Source organism: Varanus komodoensis, unplaced genomic scaffold (assembly GCF_004798865.1).
Source record: "Varanus komodoensis strain SLA01 unplaced genomic scaffold, ASM479886v1 scaffold151, whole genome shotgun sequence".
Classification (NCBI taxonomy): Eukaryota; Metazoa; Chordata; class Lepidosauria; order Squamata; family Varanidae; genus Varanus; species Varanus komodoensis.
Window position 1 is genome coordinate 148,138 of NW_025335443.1, and position 24,403 is coordinate 172,540.

A 24,403-nucleotide genomic window follows, 5' to 3' on the forward strand; every position below is an offset into this window, starting at 1 on the left:
ATGAGACAATAAGCTGATCACCCTGCCATGCAGGTACCAAACAAAAGCATGACAATTCAAAACTATATAGCTATCTGTGGAAGCTCCCCAAGACACCTGGGCTCCCTTGTTAGCATTAGCTCTGGGATGCTGCTGTTAAAATCCATCTTTCTTTCCTGCCCTGCTGATCCTTGCCAAGTGACACCCTCTTCTTTACATTCGGGGCTTCACATTTCCCAGCAAACTAATGGAAGTCAAAACTATGCAGCAAGGCTTTGATCCAAATTTGCCTGAAGGGTGTGAAATTTGCAGAATAAGCTTGTGTGTATTTTAAAGTATTTTGCATCATTTACTGTACTTCTGCCAATCATGGGGAATGGAGGGGAAGGGGCTATTTATTTAGCATTATATCCTGTTCTCCCCACTCCTGCAAGGATTACCCATGATGCTCAAGTCTTCCTCTCCATTTCATCCTCTGTAACTCAATGACGGTGGGCATCGTGGTCCAGTGGGAACCAGAACCCAGATCTCCTCAGTCCCAATCCAATACTGTAACCACTGGATTTCGTATGACTGCCAAAAGAGCTGAGGGGTTCATTTCTGTTTTATCGGACATGTTATGACGAAGTTACAGAATTGTACAGAAATCTGTCCTTTTGATGGGCAGATAAAATTTTCCCTCCACCCAGCTCTCCCTCACTTGAACCCTAAATCTTTTTCACAGGGTTGGGGGACTTTTCTTTGAGGCAACCAAAGGTTTCTCATTCCCCAAAGCATGCAGTTCCTAGTGTGGTTTGGGGGAGAGCAGAGATCTACGCAATGACTTTTAAAAGTGCTGATCTCTAAGTCAGTCCTACCATGTTCAACATACGTATTCCCAGCATGTTTAGGATTGCTGTCTAAACCAGAGGACTTCCTCTCAAAGAGCTGAAATGTAATAACTGAAGCATTTCTGTAGTTTCAGCACAATGTTCTGACTGAACCCTTTTCCACTTTCAGAACATTCGTGATGTTTCCTCAAGGCCCTTATGTCTGCTCAATGTTCTCCCACACAGAGATTATTTTAGTGGCGTTTTCCTCTGTGAACCCTCCATGGTTTCATTCAGACTTTTCCTTCACCAAAGCGATTCTCACTCCAGGAACATGGTTATGGTTTCTCTCCATTGCTCATTCCTTAATGTTGAAGTAATGTCTTATGAACATGGCAGTTCAAGGTCAAGGTCGATTCTCTGCTCAAGAGACAATTCTGACACAGTTGGGATATGTGTGGGACTTTCAGAAGGATTCTTAGTTTTCAACAGTTATGCTATAAATTGGGTACCTTCTATCATATGTGGTGGACTTGCGATAAAGCGAAAAAGTATTGGATAAAATACATAAAATGGCTTGAGGAAATGTTACAAAAATCCTTAGCTTTTAAACCTGAAGTTTTCTTATTAGGCATACCTCTTGCTACTAGTAAACAAGAAATGTACTTGATTTTACATGTAATTACTGCGGCGAGGATTGCATTTGCCCAACACTGGAAAAGTGAAGAACCACCCACCAACAAACTGATCCTAAAAAAGATCTTGGACTGTGCAGCAATGGATAGACTGACTTTGTCATTGAAAGAGAAAGAAGGTACTGATTTCTATAAAACTTGAGTCTCTTTTTATTATTGGCTAGAGAAACAGGACTCCATATAGATTCAAATATGTTTTTAAGTTATCATAAATAGGAAAAATGTGGGGACTGACCCAACAGGTCCGATGTTTCTGATGACTTATGTTGCTTTTATTTTTTTTTATTTTTTTATTAGGGTTATTTAGAATAAAACTTATCAAAAAAACAGTTGTGCTTTGGTTCTGCTATCAAGACAGAGATGTTAGGTAAGGAAAGCAGAGAAAATATGACAGCAGTATGGTTTCTGCTATTGTTGTTTTTAATGTGTTTGCTTTTAGTCATGATTGTAAGCCACCCTGAGTGCCATTTTTGGTAGAATGGTGGGGTGCAAGCAAAATAACTAAAGAAACAAGAGTTTAAAATTGAGTTATAGCTTTATACAGGAGTAACAAATAACTTTTTAGTAGCTATTATTTTATGCCTCCCAGTTTCCTGAGATCTTCCAAGTAACACAAACGCATTTGCTTCCCTTTTTATGAGAGAGCACATTAGAACCTTTCAGTGTTGATGTAATATGTTTATTTATGTATTATGTTTTAATGCCACCCAATAGCACAAAGGCACTCTTTAGCGCAGATCGCAAGCAGTCCTCTATTTCTAACACAGTACTGGCTAATGAAACATTTTCTGTAGGATGAGTTGTCACAGCATAACCTCTCTCACATGGCTTTTTTGATGCTTGACCAGGTTGCCTTTGTGACTAAAACTTTTCCCACATTCGGGACATATGTAGAACCTCTCTCGATCATGAGTCCTCTCGTGCCTGATCAATTCATCCCGCCGAGAGAAGCTTCTCCCACATATGGGACACGCGTGTGGCTTCTCTCCGGTGTGGATTCTCTGGTGCCTCATCAAATGAACTCTCTGAATAAAGAACTGGCCACACTGGGGACATTCAAATGGCCGCTCTCCGGTATGGATTCTCACATGTCTAATTAAATCTGCTTTGTTATGGAAGTTCTTCCCACACTCAGGACATTCATAAAGTTTCTTTCCAGTACAGAGCCATCTTGGTGAATTCTCTCTTTGACAGAAAATTTCCCCACCCTTGAAGCATTCAAATAATTTTCCTTCCGCATGAATGCACTGATGTTGCATCAATTTCTCTCTCTCCCTGAAGCATTTCCCACATACAGGGCATTCCAAAAATCTCTTCTCTCTTTGCGTTCTTTGATGATATGATTTTTGCTGGGTATTTCTCCCCCACATTAGCCATTCGAAGTGGTCCTCCCTGGTAGGTGTCACAAGTCCGGGTGTGTAGTGGCAACTTGCACTATGTTTAGAAACTAAGAGCTTTTCTTCCCTGGAGTTCACAGTGGAGGTTTCGCTACAAGCAGCTGCAAGACCTTCTAAAAGTTCCCTGGATTCATTTTCTCCCTTCACCGGTTTCTCTCCCTGTTTCACACTGGATTCACAAACTTGCTCAAGGATTGTTGCTGTCACTGGAACATTCCATTGGGATAAATCTATTAATGCCTCAGTCTTTTCCACCTGGGCAATCTCGTTCTGGATCCGACTTCTCTTCCGATTACCTGAAGAGACAGAGAGAGGAAATGTCTATTGTTCTGGTCATCTCTTTTCAAGACTCTTGCCACCTTGTTCTGGCTGACCTTCCCTCTTGTCCCCCCCTTTCTCCAGCTGAATTGAAATTCATAATTCACTAATGTCTGACCAACCTGTCTCTCCAAGGGAGGCTTTGCCAGTACTCGGGATGGCTGCGGGAGATCTCTCCTGTGCAATGTTTCATGCAGTTCTCTCTCTCTGACTGAAGCAGTTGCCTCTCTGAAAACACACCCACGGTCTCTCTCCAGGGTGCGATCCTTGATCTCTTTCTCTGCCTGAAGCTTTTCCCACAGCTAGGTCATCCAGGTGTCTAGCATATGAGGCTCCTCTGATGACTCTCTCCTATGTGAATTCTCTAATGTCTCCAAGGAGTGTTTAAAGTGGCAATATATTGCCTTTTCTAGTTGCACAGTTTTATTAAGGAAGAGCAAGCTTTATGGTTCACTGCTTCTTACTTTACTAGCAAATGGACTGAGGTTTACACACAGGCTGGAATAACCTGGATAGCGGTAGCAAAGCCTTCAAGCAAGGTAACGCAGCCGTCAATGACGCTTCTTGCTAAGTGCAGCCATGCTCACTAGCAGCCCTAGGCACAGCCCCTGCCAGGTGCATCCACACAGCCCCCCGAGGGAGGGGTCTGTCCACTGAAGGGTCCCCCACCATCATCACTGGAGAGGTCCCGCAGAAAAACTCCCCACCCGCTTTCAAATTGGAGCACCTTCAATACTGGTTAGGAAAGTCTGCTGTGTAGTGGCCAAAGATGGTACTGCAGGCTTACAAAGAAACACATTTAAATTAATTTAAAACAAGTAATTCACAAAAAAGAATAAATAACCACAAGATGCACACTCCTAGGTTCTCTTAGTAACCATGCTAAATTTCAGGAGTCTGGGCTCATGGTATGGAAGCTATGGGGATGACAGATGGATGGAGAGATTAACACACATTCTCTGTTACTGTAGACGTAGTTTTTATTTTATTGTATCAACTATTAGGAATGCTTATGTCTTGTATGCAGCCCTGCAATCTTTCTTAGAAGCTGTTCTCATACTGGATCTTTCTTTATCCTTTCTCCAGAAAGGATATTATTCAGACAAACTCTGGGCACATATCTGGTTTGGAATGGGAGCTGACTGTATTATATTGTTGTATTTTCAAATTTAATTTAATTTTCCATCTTGTTTTGATTAAGCGTTCCCTTTAATCTGTATTTTGCTATTGTTCACCACCTTTAGTGCCACTTTTCATGAAAAGGCATCAGTTTTGGTTTGATGAAGCACAGTTTTAACTGGAAAAATAAGCACGTACTGTTACTCCCTGCCTTTGTAAGGGGAAATTCATCCCTGCCCAAATTAAACATGGCTTTCCTCACATGCCTTTATCATGACAGGACCTGACTGATGTGTAGCAGTGATTTTTCCCCCCCATCCTACATCCAAAGTTGATGAAATGGCACACGCTTGGCATACAGCACCCAAGGATGGCATTTTCTGGCCTTTCCAGTTAAAATGTCGCGGGCAAAATGGCTGCCAAAAGCCTCTGCCTGAGATCCTGCAAAGTGGCCAGCAAAGACGTGAGCAGACCAGTGTAGGCAAAAGGGACCAACATTCTACTTAACATAACGCAACCCTGTACGTTCAGCTCCCAAAACACAGTGGTACTGTAGAGGAGAAACGCGTGACAAGAACAAGGGTTTAAAATATGTTTTTAAGCATATTCAGAATACATTCACTCATACAGTGGTACCTCAGCTCACAAACGCCTCAGTTCACAACCAAATTGGGTCGCGAACAGAAATTTCAGAAAAATTTTGCCTCAGGCCACGAACTCCGCTTCGGGGGAAGATCGCAACTGCACCCATCTCCCCCGCACCCGATCGCGCCCCCGATCGCGCCCATCTATGGCCGCGATTGTGGTCATGCTCGTGCAGGGAACACGGGCACAATTGTGGTCGTGCTGGGGGAGATGGCTGTGCTTGTGGGGGAGATGGCCACGATCTTTGTTGTTGTCACTTTGCCTCAAATTTCTATGATTAAAAAAAAATAGTTACAGAACGGATCAACCTTATTTACATTCAACCTTATGGGGAAATTTGACTTGGCTCACGACCAATTTGGGTCGCGACCGGAGTTGTGGAACGGATTAAGTTCATGAGCCGAGGTACCACTGTATATAGGAACACAGAATCATAGAACAGTAGAGTTGGAAGTGGCCAAGAAGGTCACTGGGTTCAACCCCTGCTCAATGCAGGACTCCAAGATAAAGCGTTTGGATGACTCTCCAGCCGAGTCTTGAATGCCTCCAGCGTGGAAACACCCACAGCCTCCTCAGTCATTGGTCCCATCGTCCTGTTGCTCAAGCAGTCCAAAAGTTTTCCTGATGTTCAGCCAGAATCTGACTTCTTGTTACTCGAGCCAGTCATTCTATGGCCTGCATTCTGGGATGATTAAGAGATACTGGCCCTCCTCTCTGTGATAACCTTCCAAGTACCTGAGGAGCATTAAGTCATTGTTTCTCAAGGCCAAATGTGCTCAGTTCTTCCATTATCTCTTCATAGGGCTTTGTTTCCAACCTCCTGATCATCTTTTTTGCCTTCTTCTGAACCTTTTTGAGTCTCTCTGCTTCTTTCTTAACTGTGGTGCGCCGAACTGGACATGGTACTTAGAATGAGACCTAAACAGTACTGAGTAAACTAATACTCATGATTTGGAAGTGACACTGATATCAATACAGCCCAAAATAGCATTTGCTATTTTTGCAGCTGCATCACATTGTTGACTCATACAGCGAATCTGGAGATCCTCCTTGCCTTAATATTGTTGGGCCAAATATCCCACATCTTGTAACTATGCATTTGGATTACGTTTCCTAGAATGCAGAACTTGGCATTCGTCCCGACTGAATTTCATTCCGTTGTTTTTGGCTCAGTACTTTGTGTCATCTGCAAATCTGAGCACATTCCCTGTACCTCCACATTCAAATGATTAAAAATGTCCTACATTACACATTAAGTAAATGTCCTATATATCTATCGCATGGCTAATCAGTACATCTTTTTTTCCCCATGCTCTGAACATTTGTACTTCTCAGTTCTCTGTGAGTTCCCTGATGTCCAAGCAAAGCATCCTTCCGAGAGAAGTTTCTGCCACACTCTGGGCACTGGTATGGTTTCTCTCCAGTGTGGATTCTCTGATGTCTCATCAAATGTACATTCTGTATGAATCTTTTTCCGCATTCAGGGCATTGGTAAGGTTTCTCTCCAGTGTGGATTCTCTGATGTCTGACCAAATTGATTCTCCAAACAAAGCTATACCCACACTCAGAGCACTTGTACGGTTTCTCTCCTGCGTGAATGTGCAAATGGGACTTCAGATGTGAAGTCCGAGAGAAGTTTCTCCCACACTCGGGACAAGCATACGAGATCCTCCCTGTCCGGCTGCTTCGATTTCTAAGAAGATACGATCTCTGATGGAAGCTTTCCTTGCACTCTGAGTGCTTATACATTTTGTCTCCTGTATGTCCTCCTGGATCACAGGGATTTTCCTGGATTTTTTTTCCCGTGGTGAAACATTCAGAATGATCATCTCCTGCTTGCATGGTGATAAATCTGGATGTGTGATGGTATCGTCTCCCATACCTGGAGAACAAGGACTTCCCTTCCCTTGTAGTCATTGTGCATGTTTTGTTACAGGCTGCTTCAAGACCAGAGAGCTTGTGAGATTCATCTTGAGCTTTTACAGGACCCTGTGTCCTGCTGGATCCACATCTTCCCCCAAACATCTGAGCTGCCTCTGGCACATTCCTTTGGGTTATCTCTGGCAGTGTCCTGGGAGTTTCTTCCAGTGCATTTCTTCCCCACTGACAATGCTCCACCTTGAGCTGCCCAACCTTCCAGTCACCTGCAGAAATAGAGAGAGGAATTTTGTCCATGCTCAGGGGACCCGTTTGCTTGTTTCTTGCAATCTCCTTTCTGTTGGGATTCCTGCCTGCCCTATCAACTCTTTCCAGCAGGTTCTGGATGTCTCTACTATACCATATTAATCTCTTTTTTCTATGATCATGTTACCCTCCCCAGACACTTCTTGGACGTTGTTTGCTCAATGTTAAAAACTCTTTCATATGGTACCCCTAAAACCTGTGCCAAGAAAAGTGGAATATTATATCTGTATATGTTACAACAATGCGTCTAAATTGTGCATCATTTATTCTCCATCTGCTACAGGTGAGGAGATACTGAAAAGCCATGCAAAGTAACTCAGAACTTCCTCTCTCAAGACTTAGGGATTTCTGAGGGGAGATGCTGAAATGCTGCCATTAAGAGGTGCTAAAAGGAGATGCGACTGTTTATCTCAAGCAAAAAATACCTAGTACAAACAATACCAAATAAGGCTCACAGTCATCAAATTCCTGCATCAAAATCAATCATTAACAATTTTGCACACTTTGTAAATACAAAACCCCAAGTAACCCCAAGACTATTGAACTAGCCACTCTTCCAAAGGGAACTATTTTGTGTGGGTAACTTATTTATTTTTATCTTGCCCTGCTTCCAAGGGGCATTTTTTGTTGGTGTGACATGTCACCCTGGCCAGTCTTTACACAACAGAACTACACACAGGCGGACCTATCCCAAGGTGAATCTCACACAAACATACCCATTAAAGAGCCCAGTTTGAGTAATAGCGTCTCTGTGTCTCATCAGCCTGCTCGGTGCTACGTTTTTGCTAGCTATGATTTTCAGGCTCACACCCTGCTCAGACCATGCTGTGGAGGGGGCAATCCATCCATCCCGGCCCCGGCGCTTGCACCTCTCAAGGAGTCTGGGTCTGCCTGGACAGACACCTCCCTGGGCTCACCAGCTGACCAGGATGGCCACCCCAAAAGGGAGCCATGGGGCAGCCCTGGGCTATTGACAGCTAAGAGCATGAGACATTTTGAATTCAGCCTGCCTGTCTCCTCAGCGCTAAAAATTTCATATCCTCCTTTCCTCCCCACTGCCCTGCGACTCTGAGTCGGGGTGAGGCAGGAACAGACCTGAATAGACAGCTTGCTCACTCATACAAGTGGGAGCTTCAGAGTAATTCGAATACTGGAGCAAAGTGTTCACTAGAATAGTGGTAACTTCTGAATGTCTCATGGCATCAGCACTGCACGGTGTTTGTGCTGAATACGGAGTGTGGCCCTCACCAAGGTGGTGAACCTGTGCTTGGGTTGGGTTGCCTCTGGACTACAGGTGCAAGCGCACCTTGATGGAGCCCCCCCATACAGAAAGACAAAGACCTGCACATAGACAGCTAGCCTTGAATCCCTCTTCCTGACATGCTGGCTTTCTACACTCTGGGAAAAATGCGTACGCCTGCTGAGGGACACATTCAGTGCTGCCAGCCTCCTGCAGTAGAGACAGTCAAGTCATAGGTTTACCACTTCAGCAAGGTATGTGTGACATTGAGATCCTGCCTTTTTCCCCCTCCTCAAAGGAATCCATGAACCTACTCCTCTCCATTTTATCTTCAGAACAGCCCTGCAAGGTAGGTTGGTCTGTGAGTCCGTGACTGGCCTCAAGTCAACCCAGTGAACCTCACAGCCAAGTGGGAAATAAAACCCAGAACTCCCAAGTCTCAGTCGAACACTCTGACCCAACCCCCACACCAGCTCCCCCAAAATGGGGTTTTACGTCCGAGTAATGCGCTAGAAGCCCCACTGCATTCGGCAGGCAACTTACTCCCAGAAGGAAGAGGGGAGCTGCTTGAGAAAGGGGATGTGATCCAAGAAGACAGAAAGAGGAGACTGTGGCTCCATCCAGCTCAGTGGCATCAGCACCAGCCGCTGTTCTCCCCATGTTTCCAGTCTTTCAAGGAGATGACGATGGAGACCGATCATGGCAGGCACCCTCCCTGTGAGCCACAGCCCCCTCCCGCCCCCCTGAAGGGCAACTGAGGAAGCACTTCCACACTGCCTGCAGCTGCTGGAGGCGCTGAATTCTCTGAAGTGGCAGCCTTTTTGCACGGCAACGGTCTCGCGCACCACCCCTTCGACCCTGGAGACTTTCACTGGCCCTCGAAAGCCATCTCCTCGTGAAGAAGAGCTGCACAAGACCCCATCCGCAGACCGTTGCGCTTTGGGGGCCGCTGCTGTAGAGGGATTTGCACGTTCGGTTTATAGGTAAAGAGTGGCATCCGCTTTAATTCAGTGTGGCGTACAAACAGTTACAAAACATATAATCAAATGACAAGAAATGTGAAAAAGGAACAACACAGCAGAGACAGAGAAAAGGTGAACCCTAGAAATACAGAAACAAAGACCTTGAGAAAGTGCCAGGTTGTCACCTGGTGCCTGGCACCAGATCTGCAGAATTAAAAGTCATTGCTGAGCAAACCTGGGGAAACTTCTGCTGCTTTGCTGCTGCTCTTTTATGACTGGATGTTGTAATTAAAACAAGAAATCCAATGTGATCAGCATATCATCTGTTTATTTAGGAAAGGACAAGCATTTCCAATGAGGCTGGGTCGGAATCCCCAGCATTTGCGCTGACGTAGCACAAAAGTGGTCTCTCTGGCCACACAGGCAACCCAGTGCCAAAACTCCACCAAGAAACCTCACTCCCAAGCCACCCAGCCCAAGCAGCCAAAAGAAACCAACACAGATGCTTTATTATTGTTTGTGCATCTTATTATTTTCTTCCTGAGGGCTTGGTATGCAAGGAACATCCCTAAATCCAAGGAAACTGAGTGTATTGTAAAAGAGATAAAGTGCAGCCAAACTGGGAGGGAATGCCACCCAAAAACCAGTCAATGGAGCTTAAAAAAAAATTAATACTGGAGACAGGCCAGGAGAGTACGCTTTTACTTCAGGCTTGTGGCCCTCTGTGCTGCAGAGGTCAGAAATTTGTGGGGGGGGGGGGGGGTGTTTGGGAGGGGGCAGCCTTGCTTTTGAAGAGACATGTGAAAACACAGTCTTCTCCAAGCACACCATATTGGGAGACAGGGAAGAAATTTCAAAGTGGGGACCCAGTCCCGGTGAGGAAAAAGCAGGTGCGATTCTCACGCCCAGCGGACAAAATCTCCCCGAGAGTCCCCGTCTGGCTTGTCCTGGAGTTCTAGCCCCTCGTCACACAAGTAGCCCTGAAGCTTGTCCACAGCCTTCTGATGCCACAGGGCAGCTGCCCCCAGGCTCCTGGTTTTCTTCAGAGTGATGCACAGTGCCCACCGAGGCTTGGGGGGCCACCAGTTTCCTTCCCCTACAGCGCTGAAGGGCATTCCTCATGATGGCCTGGAGCGTCCTGTCGGGGAGAAGACAGAAGTTACAAGGGACTGGGATGGGGAACAGCATTGGAAAAGCAGCTTTAGAAGATTTGGAATGCGAAGGGAAAGGGCTAAGAGTCTCCCCACCCTTGAAGAACAGCTAATTTGCAACAGAGAGGAGAAGGAAGGAAAGCACCTCCTCAGCCACACCGCTGCTGTACTTAAAGCGCCTCCCTTCCCAAAGCTCTGGGTGTGTATAAAAGGATGCTACATTTTAGTGGGCAAATTATTAGTTATCTTAGATGTGTTGAAATGATTGGGGTTTAGGCTAACATTCCTTGGGCCATGGCTTGTGGATACAAGAGGTGGTTAAAACCTTGTTGAGAATTGCCCAGGGAGCTTCAAAGGATGACAAAATATTTATTTCTTTCATTTCTATACCATCCAATAGCCAAAGCTCTCTGACCTGTGTACAAGACAAGCAGGCTTTCTGGATGGTATAAAAATTAAGAAGCAAAGAAGCACAATTCCAACTGCAGGTCAGAAAAAGTGGATCTAAAACTGTGTTGTGAAGATGGAGTAAAAAAAAGTCCCCAGCAAAATTACCTGGAGGTGGGGAAGTCCAGGAGGCAAACATTGTGAGCCGCCCTGAGGCTTTGTTGTGATGGGGGCGGCATAGAAATGTTTTAAATAAACAAACAAACATTCGATCGATATAATATAATCTATAATAGACTGTAAACCCATTTGCACAGTGGGGCAAAGGGGCTGTAAAGTATTGAAATAATCTCCAAATGCCTTGGATTTTGTGCATGTAGTGTGAGAGAGATAAGGGAGAAGTTCAGTGCCGGAGGAAGGCCACAAAATGTAACTGGAATAAATAAACCAGTGCAACTTGAAGGGGTAGCTTTGGGCTGGGAAAATAACGCCCCCGTGTGTTTTGGACACGATTCCCTGCCGACGCCCAGTTGCTTCTACGACCGCCGGTGACACGACGTGCGATCAGACGCTGCCGCCCACGCTAAGTGGAGTGATGCAAAGATCAGCTTACGGTTTGGGTTATTAACGGCAGCGGCTAAGTGCGCCCATGCAGATGCTTGTTTGGTGCCCAAGCCCAGAGGAAATGGGAAAAAGGGGAAATGGTGGGGTGGGACAGTCTGCACTAAATGAAAGTCCGTAAGCTCGACATAGCCGTGAAATGAGTGGACCGTTGTGAGACACGCAACTTTCTCACGAGGGGCCCCCAGAACACCCACTTGGATTTTCAAAATGGAGAAACGGGAGCCCTGCGGGGGAGGAAATGGTGTTGATGTGTATGCATACATACATGCACGTGATGTGTGTATATAGGTTGCAGCAATTTAAACTGGGGACAACTTGTGTTATTTTTGTGTAGATTAAGGGTTAAATGCAAAGGTGCACAGAAAGTCAAAAGGGCTTCACTGGGGGGTGGGGGGCAAAAGCAAAGCAGCACCAACCTGAAATTTCTGTTCCACTGGGAGAGGGGAGATGATCTCGCTTGCGTGCTCTGAAGGCCGGGGAGCGGCCGCCCGACCTGCTGCGTTATCCTTTCACACTGGTGGTCCACGAGGTGATGGGAGACGCCGCCGTGCCTGATGACATGGACGACCAGCAGGTCCTGCTCAAAAGTGCAGGGACGGATTCAGTTCGCCGGAAAAGGGCCCTCGTTTGACCTGCAGCCCACTGGCACGGGCAGACCACCCTGCGGTTGGAGAAGAGGCCCGTTGCACTGAGCTGTCTTCCCCAGTCTGAATACAGGCACAGATTTCATCATCCGTCCAGCGGGGAGGCTTTCAGTGTGAGCAAGTGAAATCCCAGACTGGGCCAGAGGAAGCCTGCGAGAACGAAGCCCCTCCCCAGGAGCCGCAGGCCGCATCCGAAGGTGAGGTGAGACTAAATCCCCGGTCAGGAAAAATGGTGGACACGAACAACAGGGGCAAAGAGTCATGTTTAAATATGGCACTGTTAGTTACTTTTTAATTTTACCGTTCGAAAGAGTGCTGAAAGGAAAAGGAGATCAGTGGATGGCAGGACAGGAACAGCAGGGGTAAATCAGGCGGGACAAGTCACAACACTAAAACGTTGGCAGTCAGAGACGCACAGGACAGAATACCGTCGTCACAGTGGAGCGAAAAAGCAACAACACTCCCTGGGAAGAGCAGACGTTACAGGGAACGCCAATAAAAACAGAGCACATCCACACAAGGCAAATTTCTCTGCCTTATAACACACAAGGACAAACCCATCTTTCCCGTCATGGGAAGTGCAGCCTCAGGAGAACAGCACACGCACCGCTTTCAGAGGAACCCAAATTCATTCTCTCGCATCTCAGGGGGAGGGTCCAGGAGAGATTTCTGTGCGCGCTGGCTGCTGATCCAGAGCCAACCACCTTGGTCTATTTAGATTCACCATCCAACTCATACCAAGCAGCTGCCCATGTTCTGAGAGTTCGTACAACATTATCCATACACATTCGAACGTATCTTTGCATTCATAAACGGCCAGAAACTGGATGTTTTTGTTCAGTTCGTTTCATTTCATTTCAAGTGATGCACACCAGTCATTCAAAGTGGTCATCGGCAGGTCTCTGCACATTATGGATAATTCATTCTGCTGCTGCAGAGAAGGGAAACAGGGCCAATCTATCGGTTGTGTTTAGAGAACAGCTCCACCAAACAGCTCCCTGCCTCCCGCAACTGGCTACAGAGATTCCATCAATCTGCAACAGCAGGAGAAACAGGAAAAGGGCAACTCCATCAGCTCCTCCCACCCTCAGCTGTGGTGACCATTCAGTCAGTCTGCAGCAGAGACACAGGGAAGGGCGGGGGGGGGGGTGTTCTATCGGCTCTGCTGGGAGACCAGTTCCATTCAGCTCCTCCCATTCCTGCAGTTTCCATTCCAGCTGGTCATTACAAGAACTACTATTTGACTTCAGTGACTGCTGTATTCCTCTTCCTTCCTCACCCCTTTTCCTTTTGTGTTGTGTCTTGGAGTTGCGAAGTCTGTGGGCAAGGACTGTGTTGTTTTTAATGACTGTGTGTAAGCTGCTCTGGACGTTGGTTTTGGCTAAAGAGCAGAGTCAGAAACATGCATTCTGGGAGAACAGTGACAAGGAGGGGAAACTCAAGAGTTGTACTTCAGTTGCAAGTATTGCCAGATAGGTTTCTTTATCCCCTTACCCGAGTCCTGGCCTGGGAGTCTCTCGCTTTCTACAGGAAACTGGATGAACACCTGCTCCTCCTCTTCTTCTGGCTGGGCGGTGAGATCAGGTTTGGGAACCAGCAGTCCCTCTTGAGTTGACAGAGAAAAACATACCATTATCCTTGACACACTGGATATTGATGGAATGATATGCCGGAATACCAGCAAATCTTGGCTTACTGTGAATAGGCTGGTTGCTCTTACGCACACTTGTTCTCACCAGTGCAAAGGTCTGAACAAAACAGAAATTATTTGCTTGTGTGCCAATCAAACTTAGGATCGTGTCTTATTGTTCCCAAACAAATAAGCATTAATAAGCAACAAACAAACCCTAGTTTATGATACTGGCTTGTAAAGAACGCAAGAAGTCAGAATGAAAAGGGAAACAACCATTTCTCATTTGGTTAGCTGCTCACACCGGCTGGAATATACAGGCAATTAATTCACCGGAATCCTGGATTACTGTTCTGTGAGCACATGGCCTTTTGTCCTATGTTGCTGATTTTTATCATCTCCATTTCAGTTTGAATTATTTTTCTGCTTTATCATCCCAGCTGTCTGGAGAGAAGTACATCTCTGTCTCAATTTGATCCCCACCAATTGGTTCATCAAACCAGGCAGTAGAGATCCAAACAGAAAGTGGAGATGGGGGAAAGCAAGCTCTATTCTCCTAGCAACAGCAGCAAGACAATTAGGACAATCTTCTCCCATTTCTTTATTTCCATGTCTAAAAATCCAATCCTCAACCCAGGAACCTGGTTTATACTGCAAACTCTGCAAGCATTTGGCTGATCTGTCCTGTCTCAAAGTAACACAGTGGTGTTTTGGGAAGCATGCGGCCTTTTCCCCTGCTAGGGAGTCTTCCCAAAAGCCACTTTTCCCGGGGACTTCCCAGGGTGCACCATTACTTCCGCTGTGCTTCACAGGGTGATTTGTTTCCTTGGTGGCATCCACAGCCATTAAAACAAATCCCCACCAGTTTCACACCTATCGGCACGTTTAGCGACCCATTCACTTTCCAGGCACTGTCATGGAAAGGGATTAGCAGGCAGAGAGGCAAGGGCCACTGACGGCCCCAAGAGGGAGACAGCAGTGCGCAAGAAAAGGAAAAGCAGAAAAAGCCCACTGAAATGGCCAGTTAGCACAGACCGTCATCATCGAGCCACATTTCTTCTTATGACCAAATTTACACCGTCTGAAGATGTAAGGACGTTCCTGTAGCAATAAATGCTACCATTCAAGAATCCAGCAAAAACCCTATGTACGCCTCACCTCATGCCACCCCCACCTCGAAACACATCTTTTCTCCAAGACCTTCGTGGTGAGGTCCCTGCGCTCTTTTCCAGCTGGAACTGGCATGTGTAGCACCTGCGTTTACTTTTCGTTCCTCCCTTCCTGTCTTGCTTTTGTCTCCGCACCCGCTGCCGTCCCACACACCGCATGCTGGGAGCTTGATGGGGCAGTGAGGCATCCATTCCATGTTGAGCAGGCTCTCAAAAGCCACACGCATCCGCGGTGCTGGCCAGCACATTCGTTTAGGAAACGTTCGTGATGGTTCCACAGTGGGGCGCAAACTTCCCACGACAGGAAGGTCAGTTCCCAACCCTCTCCAGGGAGAAGGACGAGCAAAGCTGGATACCTGCCTGAAGCACCACTCGGCGTGCCTCTTCAGCCACCTGCTCTGCATGGCAGATCAATGGCCTGACTCAGAATAAGGGCACGCGGGAGCTGCAACCACCTGATGCAGCATGCAGGGCTCCTGTTTAGAATTCCAGCTAGCCAGCCATGCCCATTTCAGGATATTCCATTCCATATTGCCCAGTCCAAGATTTCCTGAATGCCCCTGAAAAAACAGACAGCTTCCTGTGTCTCCTGAGCACACCCACCGGCCTGTTTCCACCATTCCTTTTCCTGTCGGACACAGCCCGTTAACGTTACCGCTTTTCGTCTGAAATAGTTTTGATGCACGTGCGAAGCTCAGGACTTCCCCAAGCCGCCTTCTTCGTGTGTGGAAGGTGCTGTCGGGTGAGACTGAGTTTGCTGTACGTATGTGGGATGCCCAGTAGGAGAGCTTGTGTAATGCAGTTGCTAAGAGATGCAGGGACAACTCAAGAAGGATCCAGTTTGGTTGCTTCTGTGATGAGCTCATTAGATGGCCTTTGACAAGCCGCTCTTTCTGAGTCTCAAAAGATAGTATGCCTTAAAAGAATGTGGTAAGAATTACAACTAGATGGTGCAGGGATTCCCCATGCAGCGGCTGCTGGTATCATGGTGTTCTTCCCATGGTACCGACAAAGGCCTCCCTAAGGGCACCTAAAAACAACACTTTTAAACAAAAATTCTGCTTTTTAAATAAATGTAATACAGAGAGTTTCCCAGTAATTACAGATAAGCTTCAAGAAAGCAGGCCAACTATCCAAGTAAGCATCCATTTCAAGGTGACGTCTGTATTCAAATACTGAGTGCTTAGGAGGTGTTTAGCCTTCCAATATTGTAAGATCAGCCTTTCATCTGTCGAAAAGTCACAGCTAATCCAGTTGCCCTTTCATCTGTTAACATCTGTGAGACAGGCAAGAGCAGGTACATCACTGAATATCAAAGCCTGATCCATTACAGGATTTATCCATGCAACAACCTCCTCTCAAAAAGAAACAACCCTCAGACAGTCTCAAAATGTATGTTTTAAACATATGCTTCTCCTTTTAAAGAAGCCGCAGGGTTTCAGGACGCAGTTTTTCTGGCCCAACCTAGAGATGTTGCATCATGTGCCATTAAGTCATCTTCGACTTATGAAAGAAACCCCTCCGAAATGCCTTACCTTGCTCAGCAATGAAGGTAGAGAGGTGGGGATAAAACCTGGCACCATCTCCATTCAAAGCAGGTGCTCAGCAAGCACTGTCAAATGGCCTAACAGGGTACAGGCCCACTTTGCATCTCAGATCAAACACTCATCTCTTTTTCAAATGCTTGAAATGGCAGTGCAGACACGAGACGCGTCCTAGACTTGATTGGGCAGGACACTTACCCAAGGAATCTGCATCCCCATCCTCTTCCTGCATGACTTGCCAGAACATGGTCCGCTGGCCCGGCTGGGTTGGAGCTGGCTCGACCACGTGTAATGGCACCCCTGTTTCCTGGAGGCTCATTGGTCCCTGAAAACAGGAGAATATTCCTATTTGTAGAGCACCATCAACATGCCAAACATTCTACGGAGTCACAAGATTCTAGTGGGAAGGGAAATACTGTCTGAATATGCACAGACCTGCACAAATACCGTATTTTTCCGTGTATAAGATGCTACTTTTTCTTAAAAACATTTACCTAAAAATGGAGGTACATCTTATACACAGGGGACCAAGAGGAGAACTGCGGGCATGCTTGGGGGGGTGGGGGGAGACTGGCATGATCACACGCACGCGTGGGGAGGTGGCAGGGCGGCGCGCAGCAGCAGCTCGCTCGCCGGAGATCAGTAGGAAAAGTGGGGGGCGTCCTATACATGGGGGCGTCTTATAGACAGAAAAATACGGTATATGCCTTACAGCATAGGTGGGGAACAGGAAAACATCGTAGGAATAGAAATTCTTTCAACTTACATTGGGAATGCTTTTAAAATAAGAAATGAGGGCATATACATTCAGACATGCTGGAGGAGAGCTTTGCAAATATCCTGGAGCAACAGAAAACTAACAGGGGTCCTAGAGCAAATGAATCTAGAGCTTTCCCTAGAAGCAAAAATGACCAGACTGAGGCTATCATACTTCAAAGATAGGAGAGGGCAAAACTCCCTGTAGAGGGCAATTTTGCTTGGGAAAACTGAAGGCAGAAGAGAAACAAGAAGGCAAAAGATGAGATGGATCGACTCCATAAAAGAAGCCAAATCCTTGAATTTACGTGAGCTGAGCAGGGCTGGCATTTTGGAGGGCTTTCATTTATGGGGTCGTCATAAGTCAGAGACAATTTGTCAGCACGTTATGACAACAACAACCATCCCCAATCGAGATTTTCCTGGCAGATAGTGAGCCCAGCTCATGGACAGCCCTGGTTTTGCAGGCCGGTTTTACATACCTCAGACCGACCAGCTTTGGCAGTTTCTTTTCCTTCAGGAGGAAGCAATGAATTGGGTTCCTTGAGGCATTGGCTTCCGCTTCCTGTAAAGGGCAGAAGGGAGTTTTTATAAGAGGAAAGGAGGAAGACTGCTCAATCCCATCATCCTAAAAACAACCAAAGCCAAAGGTGGGCAGCAGAAGAGTTGGGAAGGATGTTAGCAGGATGCAGAAAACTGGATGCAGGAAGCATTCACTGCAAACCCACAAGGAGAATGCACATGTCTCAGGATCCTGAAAAAGACTATGTTTTATTCCTTGATAAACCCAACACAATACATTAAACTATACACTGTATACATGTTTTTCTGAATTGTTAGTATTCTATAGAATCCTATGCATATTGGCAGATGTAGGCCGTTTTTCTGCCTAAGCGTGCTTAAAATTGCACCTCTAATGTATTATCTGTTTTACTGAAGAAGGCCTCTTAATAAAACTGGGTAGAAACATGTTGGGTTTGTCTCGAATAAAACAGATTTTTGCTACATCTTGAAATGCATTCTTCTTGTGGAGGGAGGACGGGAGAGAAAAGGCTGCTATACCTCACACATTTTCCTTTATAAAGCAAATCTGGAAAATATTTCTTTAATCTTCCATTTAACCCATAGAAATTGATGGCCATCACTAATCTTGCTGAAACAGATTCACTCACTGTAAAATAAATCCTTTCTTTTATCTGTCTTGAATGTCCCAACAGTCATTTCATGGGTTTTACTGTGATAAGAGTGACAGAGGAGAACGAGTCCGTAACCAAGCCATGCACACTTTTGCACACCTCCATCATGTCTTCCCTTACTTGTTTTTGAAAATGAGAAATCCCTTAAAATTAGTATTATTTCTCCCAGGGAAGTTTCTCCAGGCATAGTATTTTGGTTGCTCCTTTGCCTCACTTTTCTTTTCTTTTTTCTTTTCGTTTCATTTCTTTTCTTAGCTCCTTGGTATCTTTGTTGAGGTGCAAAGCCTTCCCCTCCCTCCATCCCTACAGAAACTTCAAGGCAGCTGACAGTGGGAACAGATTTTTTAAAACACCTTTGACAGTCTGCATGCCAAAACACAACGAGAGGCAGGAAGAACGGCAAATTCTGGCAAGATAAATACATAGCAATAACTTTCCCTTCTGTCTTTTCTAATGCTGAAATAAAATAGTAAGTCTCGTTGGTTGGGAATGATGGGAGTTTGAAGTTCAACACATCTGGAAGACAATGAGCTTGGAAAAGGTTGAGCTCTGGGGCAGCCTTAATATCCTTGTTCAGCACTTATTTATTTATTTTTATTTATTTATTTATTAAAACATTTCTATGCCGCCCCTTGCCAAAGCCTCGGGGCGGCTTACAACACAATAAAATACAATAAAATACAAAAATAACAATATAAAATTAATAACAATATAAAAGAAGTCGCCCTTACCAAGCAAACCGACCTCCCCGTGAGTGCTCTGTTTGGCTTCTCTGTGGATTCGCTTTGGGTCAGCCTCTGATAGAGCTCCCTCCACATCCGAGGCACCACTGGTCTGCTCGTGCAATGGCTCCTGAAAAAAAGCACCCCTTGTTCAGGCTGGAACTGAAAAGCCGGGATGCTAACACGGAGGAGGCCTGCCCTCTGAGTCCTGCTATTCATTCAAGCTGCAATGAAGCTCAACATGTGTAACTGCATCATTTGCATGTCTATACCGCCCTACAGCCAAAGCTCTCTGAGTAGCTCTGTAGCACATGCAGACCTTGCTCCCATCACCGGTTGCTCCCCAGTCCTCAAAACTTAACTGTAACCTCTTATTTGGAGGGGAACCACCGCCATTTTTGAACTTTGGAAATGTCCTGGATGGCACACACCACGTGTTATCAAATAAATTACATTAACTGAAAGAGTCACCACGGAACAGCAAAGATGGAGGATTCTTGGTAGTAACACCAAACAATGGCAACTTCTTCCCAAGTGCTTTAAAATGTGTTGTTCAGCACAGAAACAGAAGTCAGTGGAAAAAGCAGGCAACCCTAATTTGAAAAAAATGGCAGAACTGATCATTCACAGTAAAGCTGAAACCAGCTGCAGCAGCAACCAAATGTAAGGAAACTCTTGTCTCTTGGATGTTTTGGTCTACAGTTCTCATAAGCACCATTCAGTGTGGGCAATGGTGAGGGATTATGGGAACTGTAGACTGGAGGGTACCAGGTTGTCTAAACCTTATTTAAACATTTGCAACCAATTTTAACCTTTGCTTCGGTTATCCTCTCCCCATTTTTGAATTAAGAGTTGCCAACTTTTCCCACTGGCCTCTGTTCCTGTGCAGAACAGCATTATGATATGCTGATGCTAGCAGGTCATTATTATTTCCTCTTTGCTGTGCAATGAAGGGTTTAATCTGCTGATTCCTGCATGACACACAGGTGTTAAAGGCACAGGAGCAGGCTATGCTGATTTTTCTAGTGTGTTGACCACCCAGAAAAAAGGAGTATGTTCTCTGGGCCAAAACATACCTACAAGAAACAAAACATAAATGCCAAACATACAGAAAGATGGAAGAAATCCCATCCATTTCAGTATCCATATCCCACTGAAGCTTCAGAGGATTAGACAGCAAAACCTCACCTCCCATTTCCTTGCCTCTGTCTCCTGCTGGCTCATCAGGAAGTCCTCCACCAGGGCCACCGCCTGGGAACAGGAGTCCGGCCCTCCCGCTCGGATCCAGCCCTGGAGGTCGGGCGGCAGGCTGGCCAGGAACTGCTCCAGGATCAGCAGCTCCAGGATCTGCTCCTTGCTGTGCCGCTCCGGCTTCAGCCACTGGCAGCAAAGCTCCTGGAGTTGGCTGTAAATCCTTCGCGGGTCTTCAATCTCCTGGTAGCGGAACTGCCTGAAGTGCTGGCGCTGCACCTCCATTTTGATCGCATCCCCTCGCAAGATGGTGGCCTTCACCTTCTCATAGTCCTCCCTGTCTGTTGCTTCTAAGGAACTGAAGGCCTGCTGGGCTTCTCCGCTCAGCGCTGGCAGGAGCCGGGCCGCCCACTCTCCCCGAGGCCACCGGCAGGCCTTGGCCACTTGCTCGAAGGAGGCCAGGAAGGCCTTGGCATCGTCCCAGGGAGCCGCCTCCGAGACCTCCGGGTTCTCCCACACGACGCAGGGTGACTGCAGCGTCTTCAGGAACTCCTGCCACTGGGCTTCCCAGCGCTGCTGCACCCCTCTGCAGGACTCCTGTTTAGCCTCTTGCAGGCCTCTCCATCCAGGCTGCTCCTTGGTGCGTCTGGAAAGGGCTGTGCCAGAGGGCTTCCTGAGACCTTTGGGATCCTCCTCTACTTCTAGACTTGCCGCTTTGGCCTCCATTGTCTCCCCGGCTGTGAAACACCAAATTTGAAATCTGAGATTGTGTGAACTACAATCCTGCCTCTGTGGACAAATATATTTGGACCACCTATGGAATGCACTCCCCAGAGAGCTCTGCCTGGCGCCGTCGTTATTTGTGTTTTGGCGCCAGGCCAAGACCTTTTTATTTAAACAATATTTTAATTGTTAATTGTTCTTTTTATTTACTGGTTTATACTATTGCCGAGATGCTCCGGATTTTTAATGTTTATTCTATGTTTGTTTGTCTGCTTTGTAAGCCGCCCCGAGGCTTTCTGCAACAGGGGCAGCATAAAAATGCTATAATTAATAAATAAATAAATAAAATTTATCTTTTTATTTGATTTATATCCTGCCCCATTAGCCCTAAAAAGGTTAATCCCAATGGAAGCCTTCCGCTGCCCACACCCCTCAAACTCCGGTTCTCATTCAACACACTAGCCACTTTCTGCCTCTTTGGCTGGCATTTGCCATTGATAGGAGCGGCTTGCTTCTTATCAGAAGAGCAGAGCAGTAGTCAAAGGCCTGTGGAAGCAGTGGGGCTAGCCCTGATTTGGAAGGGGAGCTCCTCCTTGAGCAATCAAAACACACACAATGGGAGGTGTGCCTTAAACACACACACAATGCTAAAGAAAGAAAAGTCTCTGCAGAACTGCCAGTTTCTTTTTCTTAAAAATTATTTAAAATACACACGAGTCAGTATGGCATGGTGGTCAGAGCACTGGACTGGGGGGTTCTAGTCCCCACCTGACTACAAAGCCCACTGGGTGACTTTGGGGCAGTCACTGACTCTCAGCCTAACCTACCTCGCAGGGTTGTGAAGGATAAATATTGAGAGGAGGATCAGTTAAGCTGCCCTGCCTTGGGTACTTGTCAGAGAGAAAAACGCAGAATAAATGCAGCCGTAAATAATATTTTTTTAAATTTCTGCCTTTTTTCCCCTTGGGAGGAACTCAAGGCTCTGACACAGTCTCCATTTTTATCCTCACAACAACTCTGTGAGGTAGGCTAGGTCTACCTCGCTCATATAAATGTCCCAAATAAATAAATAAATAAATGAATGAATGAATGAATGAATGAATGAATGAATAAATAAATTCGCTCATATCAGATCTTCCCCCATCTGGTGCCTCCAGAGGTTTTGCTTGCCAAACCCAGACACTCCTGACTATTGGCCATGCTGGCTGGGCAGATGGGAGTTTGTCTAAAACATGTTTTAGAGCACTCAGTTCAGGAAGGAGGTTGTTGGGGAGACAGCTCACAGGAGTCCAAAGACAGCACTCTATCTGCATCGTTCACAGTTTTACTCACTTTGCGGTTTCTCTTCAAATACAGAGGTCTGGACCCAGCTGAGGCGAGGGGAGAATAGCACACTCGGCTCCAAAATGGCTCCAATCTTCTAGAGCAAGTCTCTGGCTAATTCCTAGTCACCACTGGCAGTTTCCTTGTAATTTCGTTAACCAGGGAGGTATTTGCCTGGGCCACTAAGAATGCCTCCAGCAGTCCTTTCTGGTCCAGTGGCCTTCTCCTGCCCAGATCCCAATATTATACCACTATTATTTTCTACTGAGGGAGAGACCAGCTAGGTTCACACAACCTGTTAAACCCCTTGGGAATTTTAACTGTGCGCTGTTGGACGCAGTGGGCGTCGTGTCCAACTTTCTCCCTTCTTGTTCCCCCTCAGAAAACACCATGGCAGGGAAAGGAGGCCCGAGCTGCCGAAAGCCAGTGAGCGCCGACCACGGCTTGACTCCGTGGCGCTGTGCTAGCCATATGTGGGAAGGAGAGAGAGAGCAGCCCAGGGCCATGTGATCCCCCCTACAAAGCCTGAACGTTGTCTGCAAAGGGTGCTTTCGGCACAGTTGCAGTCTGGCATGGCCACTTGCTGGCACCAATTGCAACTCTCAAAATGCTATTTTAACCCTTTTTTAAAGGTGTGTCACTGCAGAAAGCAGCCTTTCCAGCAGAATCCTTGGGGTTTTGGACGGTGTGCTTGCAGGGCCCTGGGCTGCCCTCACCTTCTCCAGTGTGGATAACACAGAGGCACAATGCCACCCCCCCATCCCCACCCCCCATCCTGGAAAACATCTATTAACCTATTCAAAAGTGTTTTGGGGAACACCTCAGTTCTCCTCCCTTCCAAGCATGATCCCCAGGGTAGTCTGGGGGGTTACCCAATGGTCCCCAAGTCAAGAGCAGCTCAGGCAGAGGCAAAACCTGAGAGAAACCCCCAAAGAGGTAAACAATTTAAAGAGACAAGCCTGCCCCCCCCCCCATGCATACAGGGGCTTGCCCAAGTTGTGAAGTATCCCCCTTCTGGTCACTGGGGGACAAACCTTTCCCAGCTGTCTCCAGTGTTGCTTTTAGCACTATGGAGGCCTGGAAAAGCTGGCTAGAGCAAGCTTTTTTGTGACTCTTGCAAGGGGATATCTGCTTTTTTGACTTGACAGTGGCTTACAACGCACTGCTGGGTTCAGACATCACCTTGGCTTATAAACTACTGCAACTTAAGATACTGCTTGGACCCAGTCACTGAGGCTAAGAAAGAGGCTGGCTTCCTTAAGGCCACCTACTAGCTACCACACCACGTTCAAGGTTTTCTTGTTGGCATGCAAGCCCCTAAACGGCTTGGGACCCCCTATATGGATGCCAAAGTGTGCCCTGAGAAGCAGAAATGTTGAACTTTAGATGCCTCTTGGAGATGTACCCATTCCCCCACACCTTCCTTGATGTGCAATTTTGCTGCTCTTTTATTATTTCTGTCATGCTTTCATGCATTTAGTTTACGTTCTTTTGTACTGTATGGTTAAATGAACTGCTTAGAGAGTTTATGTTATCAAGCGGTATAAAAGTGGCAGCTTTCTCTGGAATGCTTTTGTGTTATAAAATCAAATCTGCACTCTTTCTCAAAAGCACCAGCTTTCCAAGCAAAGTCACTGTTTAAAATGGCACTCCTCCCAGCTCCCTTCTCTAAGCCAGAGCAGACAGGCCGTTCAGTCGAATATACATTATATACATTCACAATGTAGCTACATAATCCCTGCAAGAATTCAGAGTTTACCCAGAAGTACCTATTTTGCTAGCCCAGAGCACTTCATGCAGCCTGGCCAGTCGGAAAGGTGCGGATCCATTACTCAGGGTCTCAGACTTCCTGATAACAGAATGTAACACAGGGGCTTATGATCCAAGGAAGAATTCAGGGAATAACCTGAATTGACATGCCTAAGCAGACTCAGAGATGGGTTCAAGTTTCTGGAATTTACTCAACTGAAATATCAATACACTGCAATTAGAAAT

General features: G+C 46.4%; 1 protein-coding gene and 1 long non-coding RNA gene across 5 annotated transcripts in view; both read right to left on the reverse strand.

The window, feature by feature from the left end:
* The window catches only part of LOC123021014 (zinc finger protein 397-like), a 52,024-nt gene that overhangs the window by 18,396 nt on the left and 9,225 nt on the right, over nt 1-24,403 (reverse strand). For 2 of the 4 annotated variants that reach the window (XM_044425386.1, XM_044425387.1), the window contains exons 2-6: nt 20,360-21,099; nt 19,181-19,301; nt 17,736-17,818; nt 16,696-16,822; nt 13,649-13,759 (exon numbers count right to left, since the gene is read on the reverse strand). In XM_044425386.1, coding sequence (XP_044281321.1) covers nt 13,649-13,759; nt 16,696-16,822; nt 17,736-17,818; nt 19,181-19,301; nt 20,360-21,088 — 1,171 coding nt within the window. In that variant the 5' untranslated portion in view covers nt 21,089-21,099. Of the gene's footprint in view, nt 1-2,148; nt 3,177-5,377; nt 7,107-13,648; nt 13,760-16,695; nt 16,823-17,735; nt 17,819-19,180; nt 19,302-20,359; nt 21,100-24,403 lie in introns of those variants that run through there. The other 2 variants (XM_044425388.1, XM_044425389.1) reach the window with 2 other exon arrangements.
* Nucleotides 9,655-11,914, reverse strand: LOC123021015. The gene is made up of 2 exons (XR_006414244.1): nt 11,500-11,914; nt 9,655-10,486 (listed from the first exon to the last, which is right to left on the reverse strand). It is a non-coding gene; the product is annotated as an uncharacterized LOC123021015 (long non-coding RNA).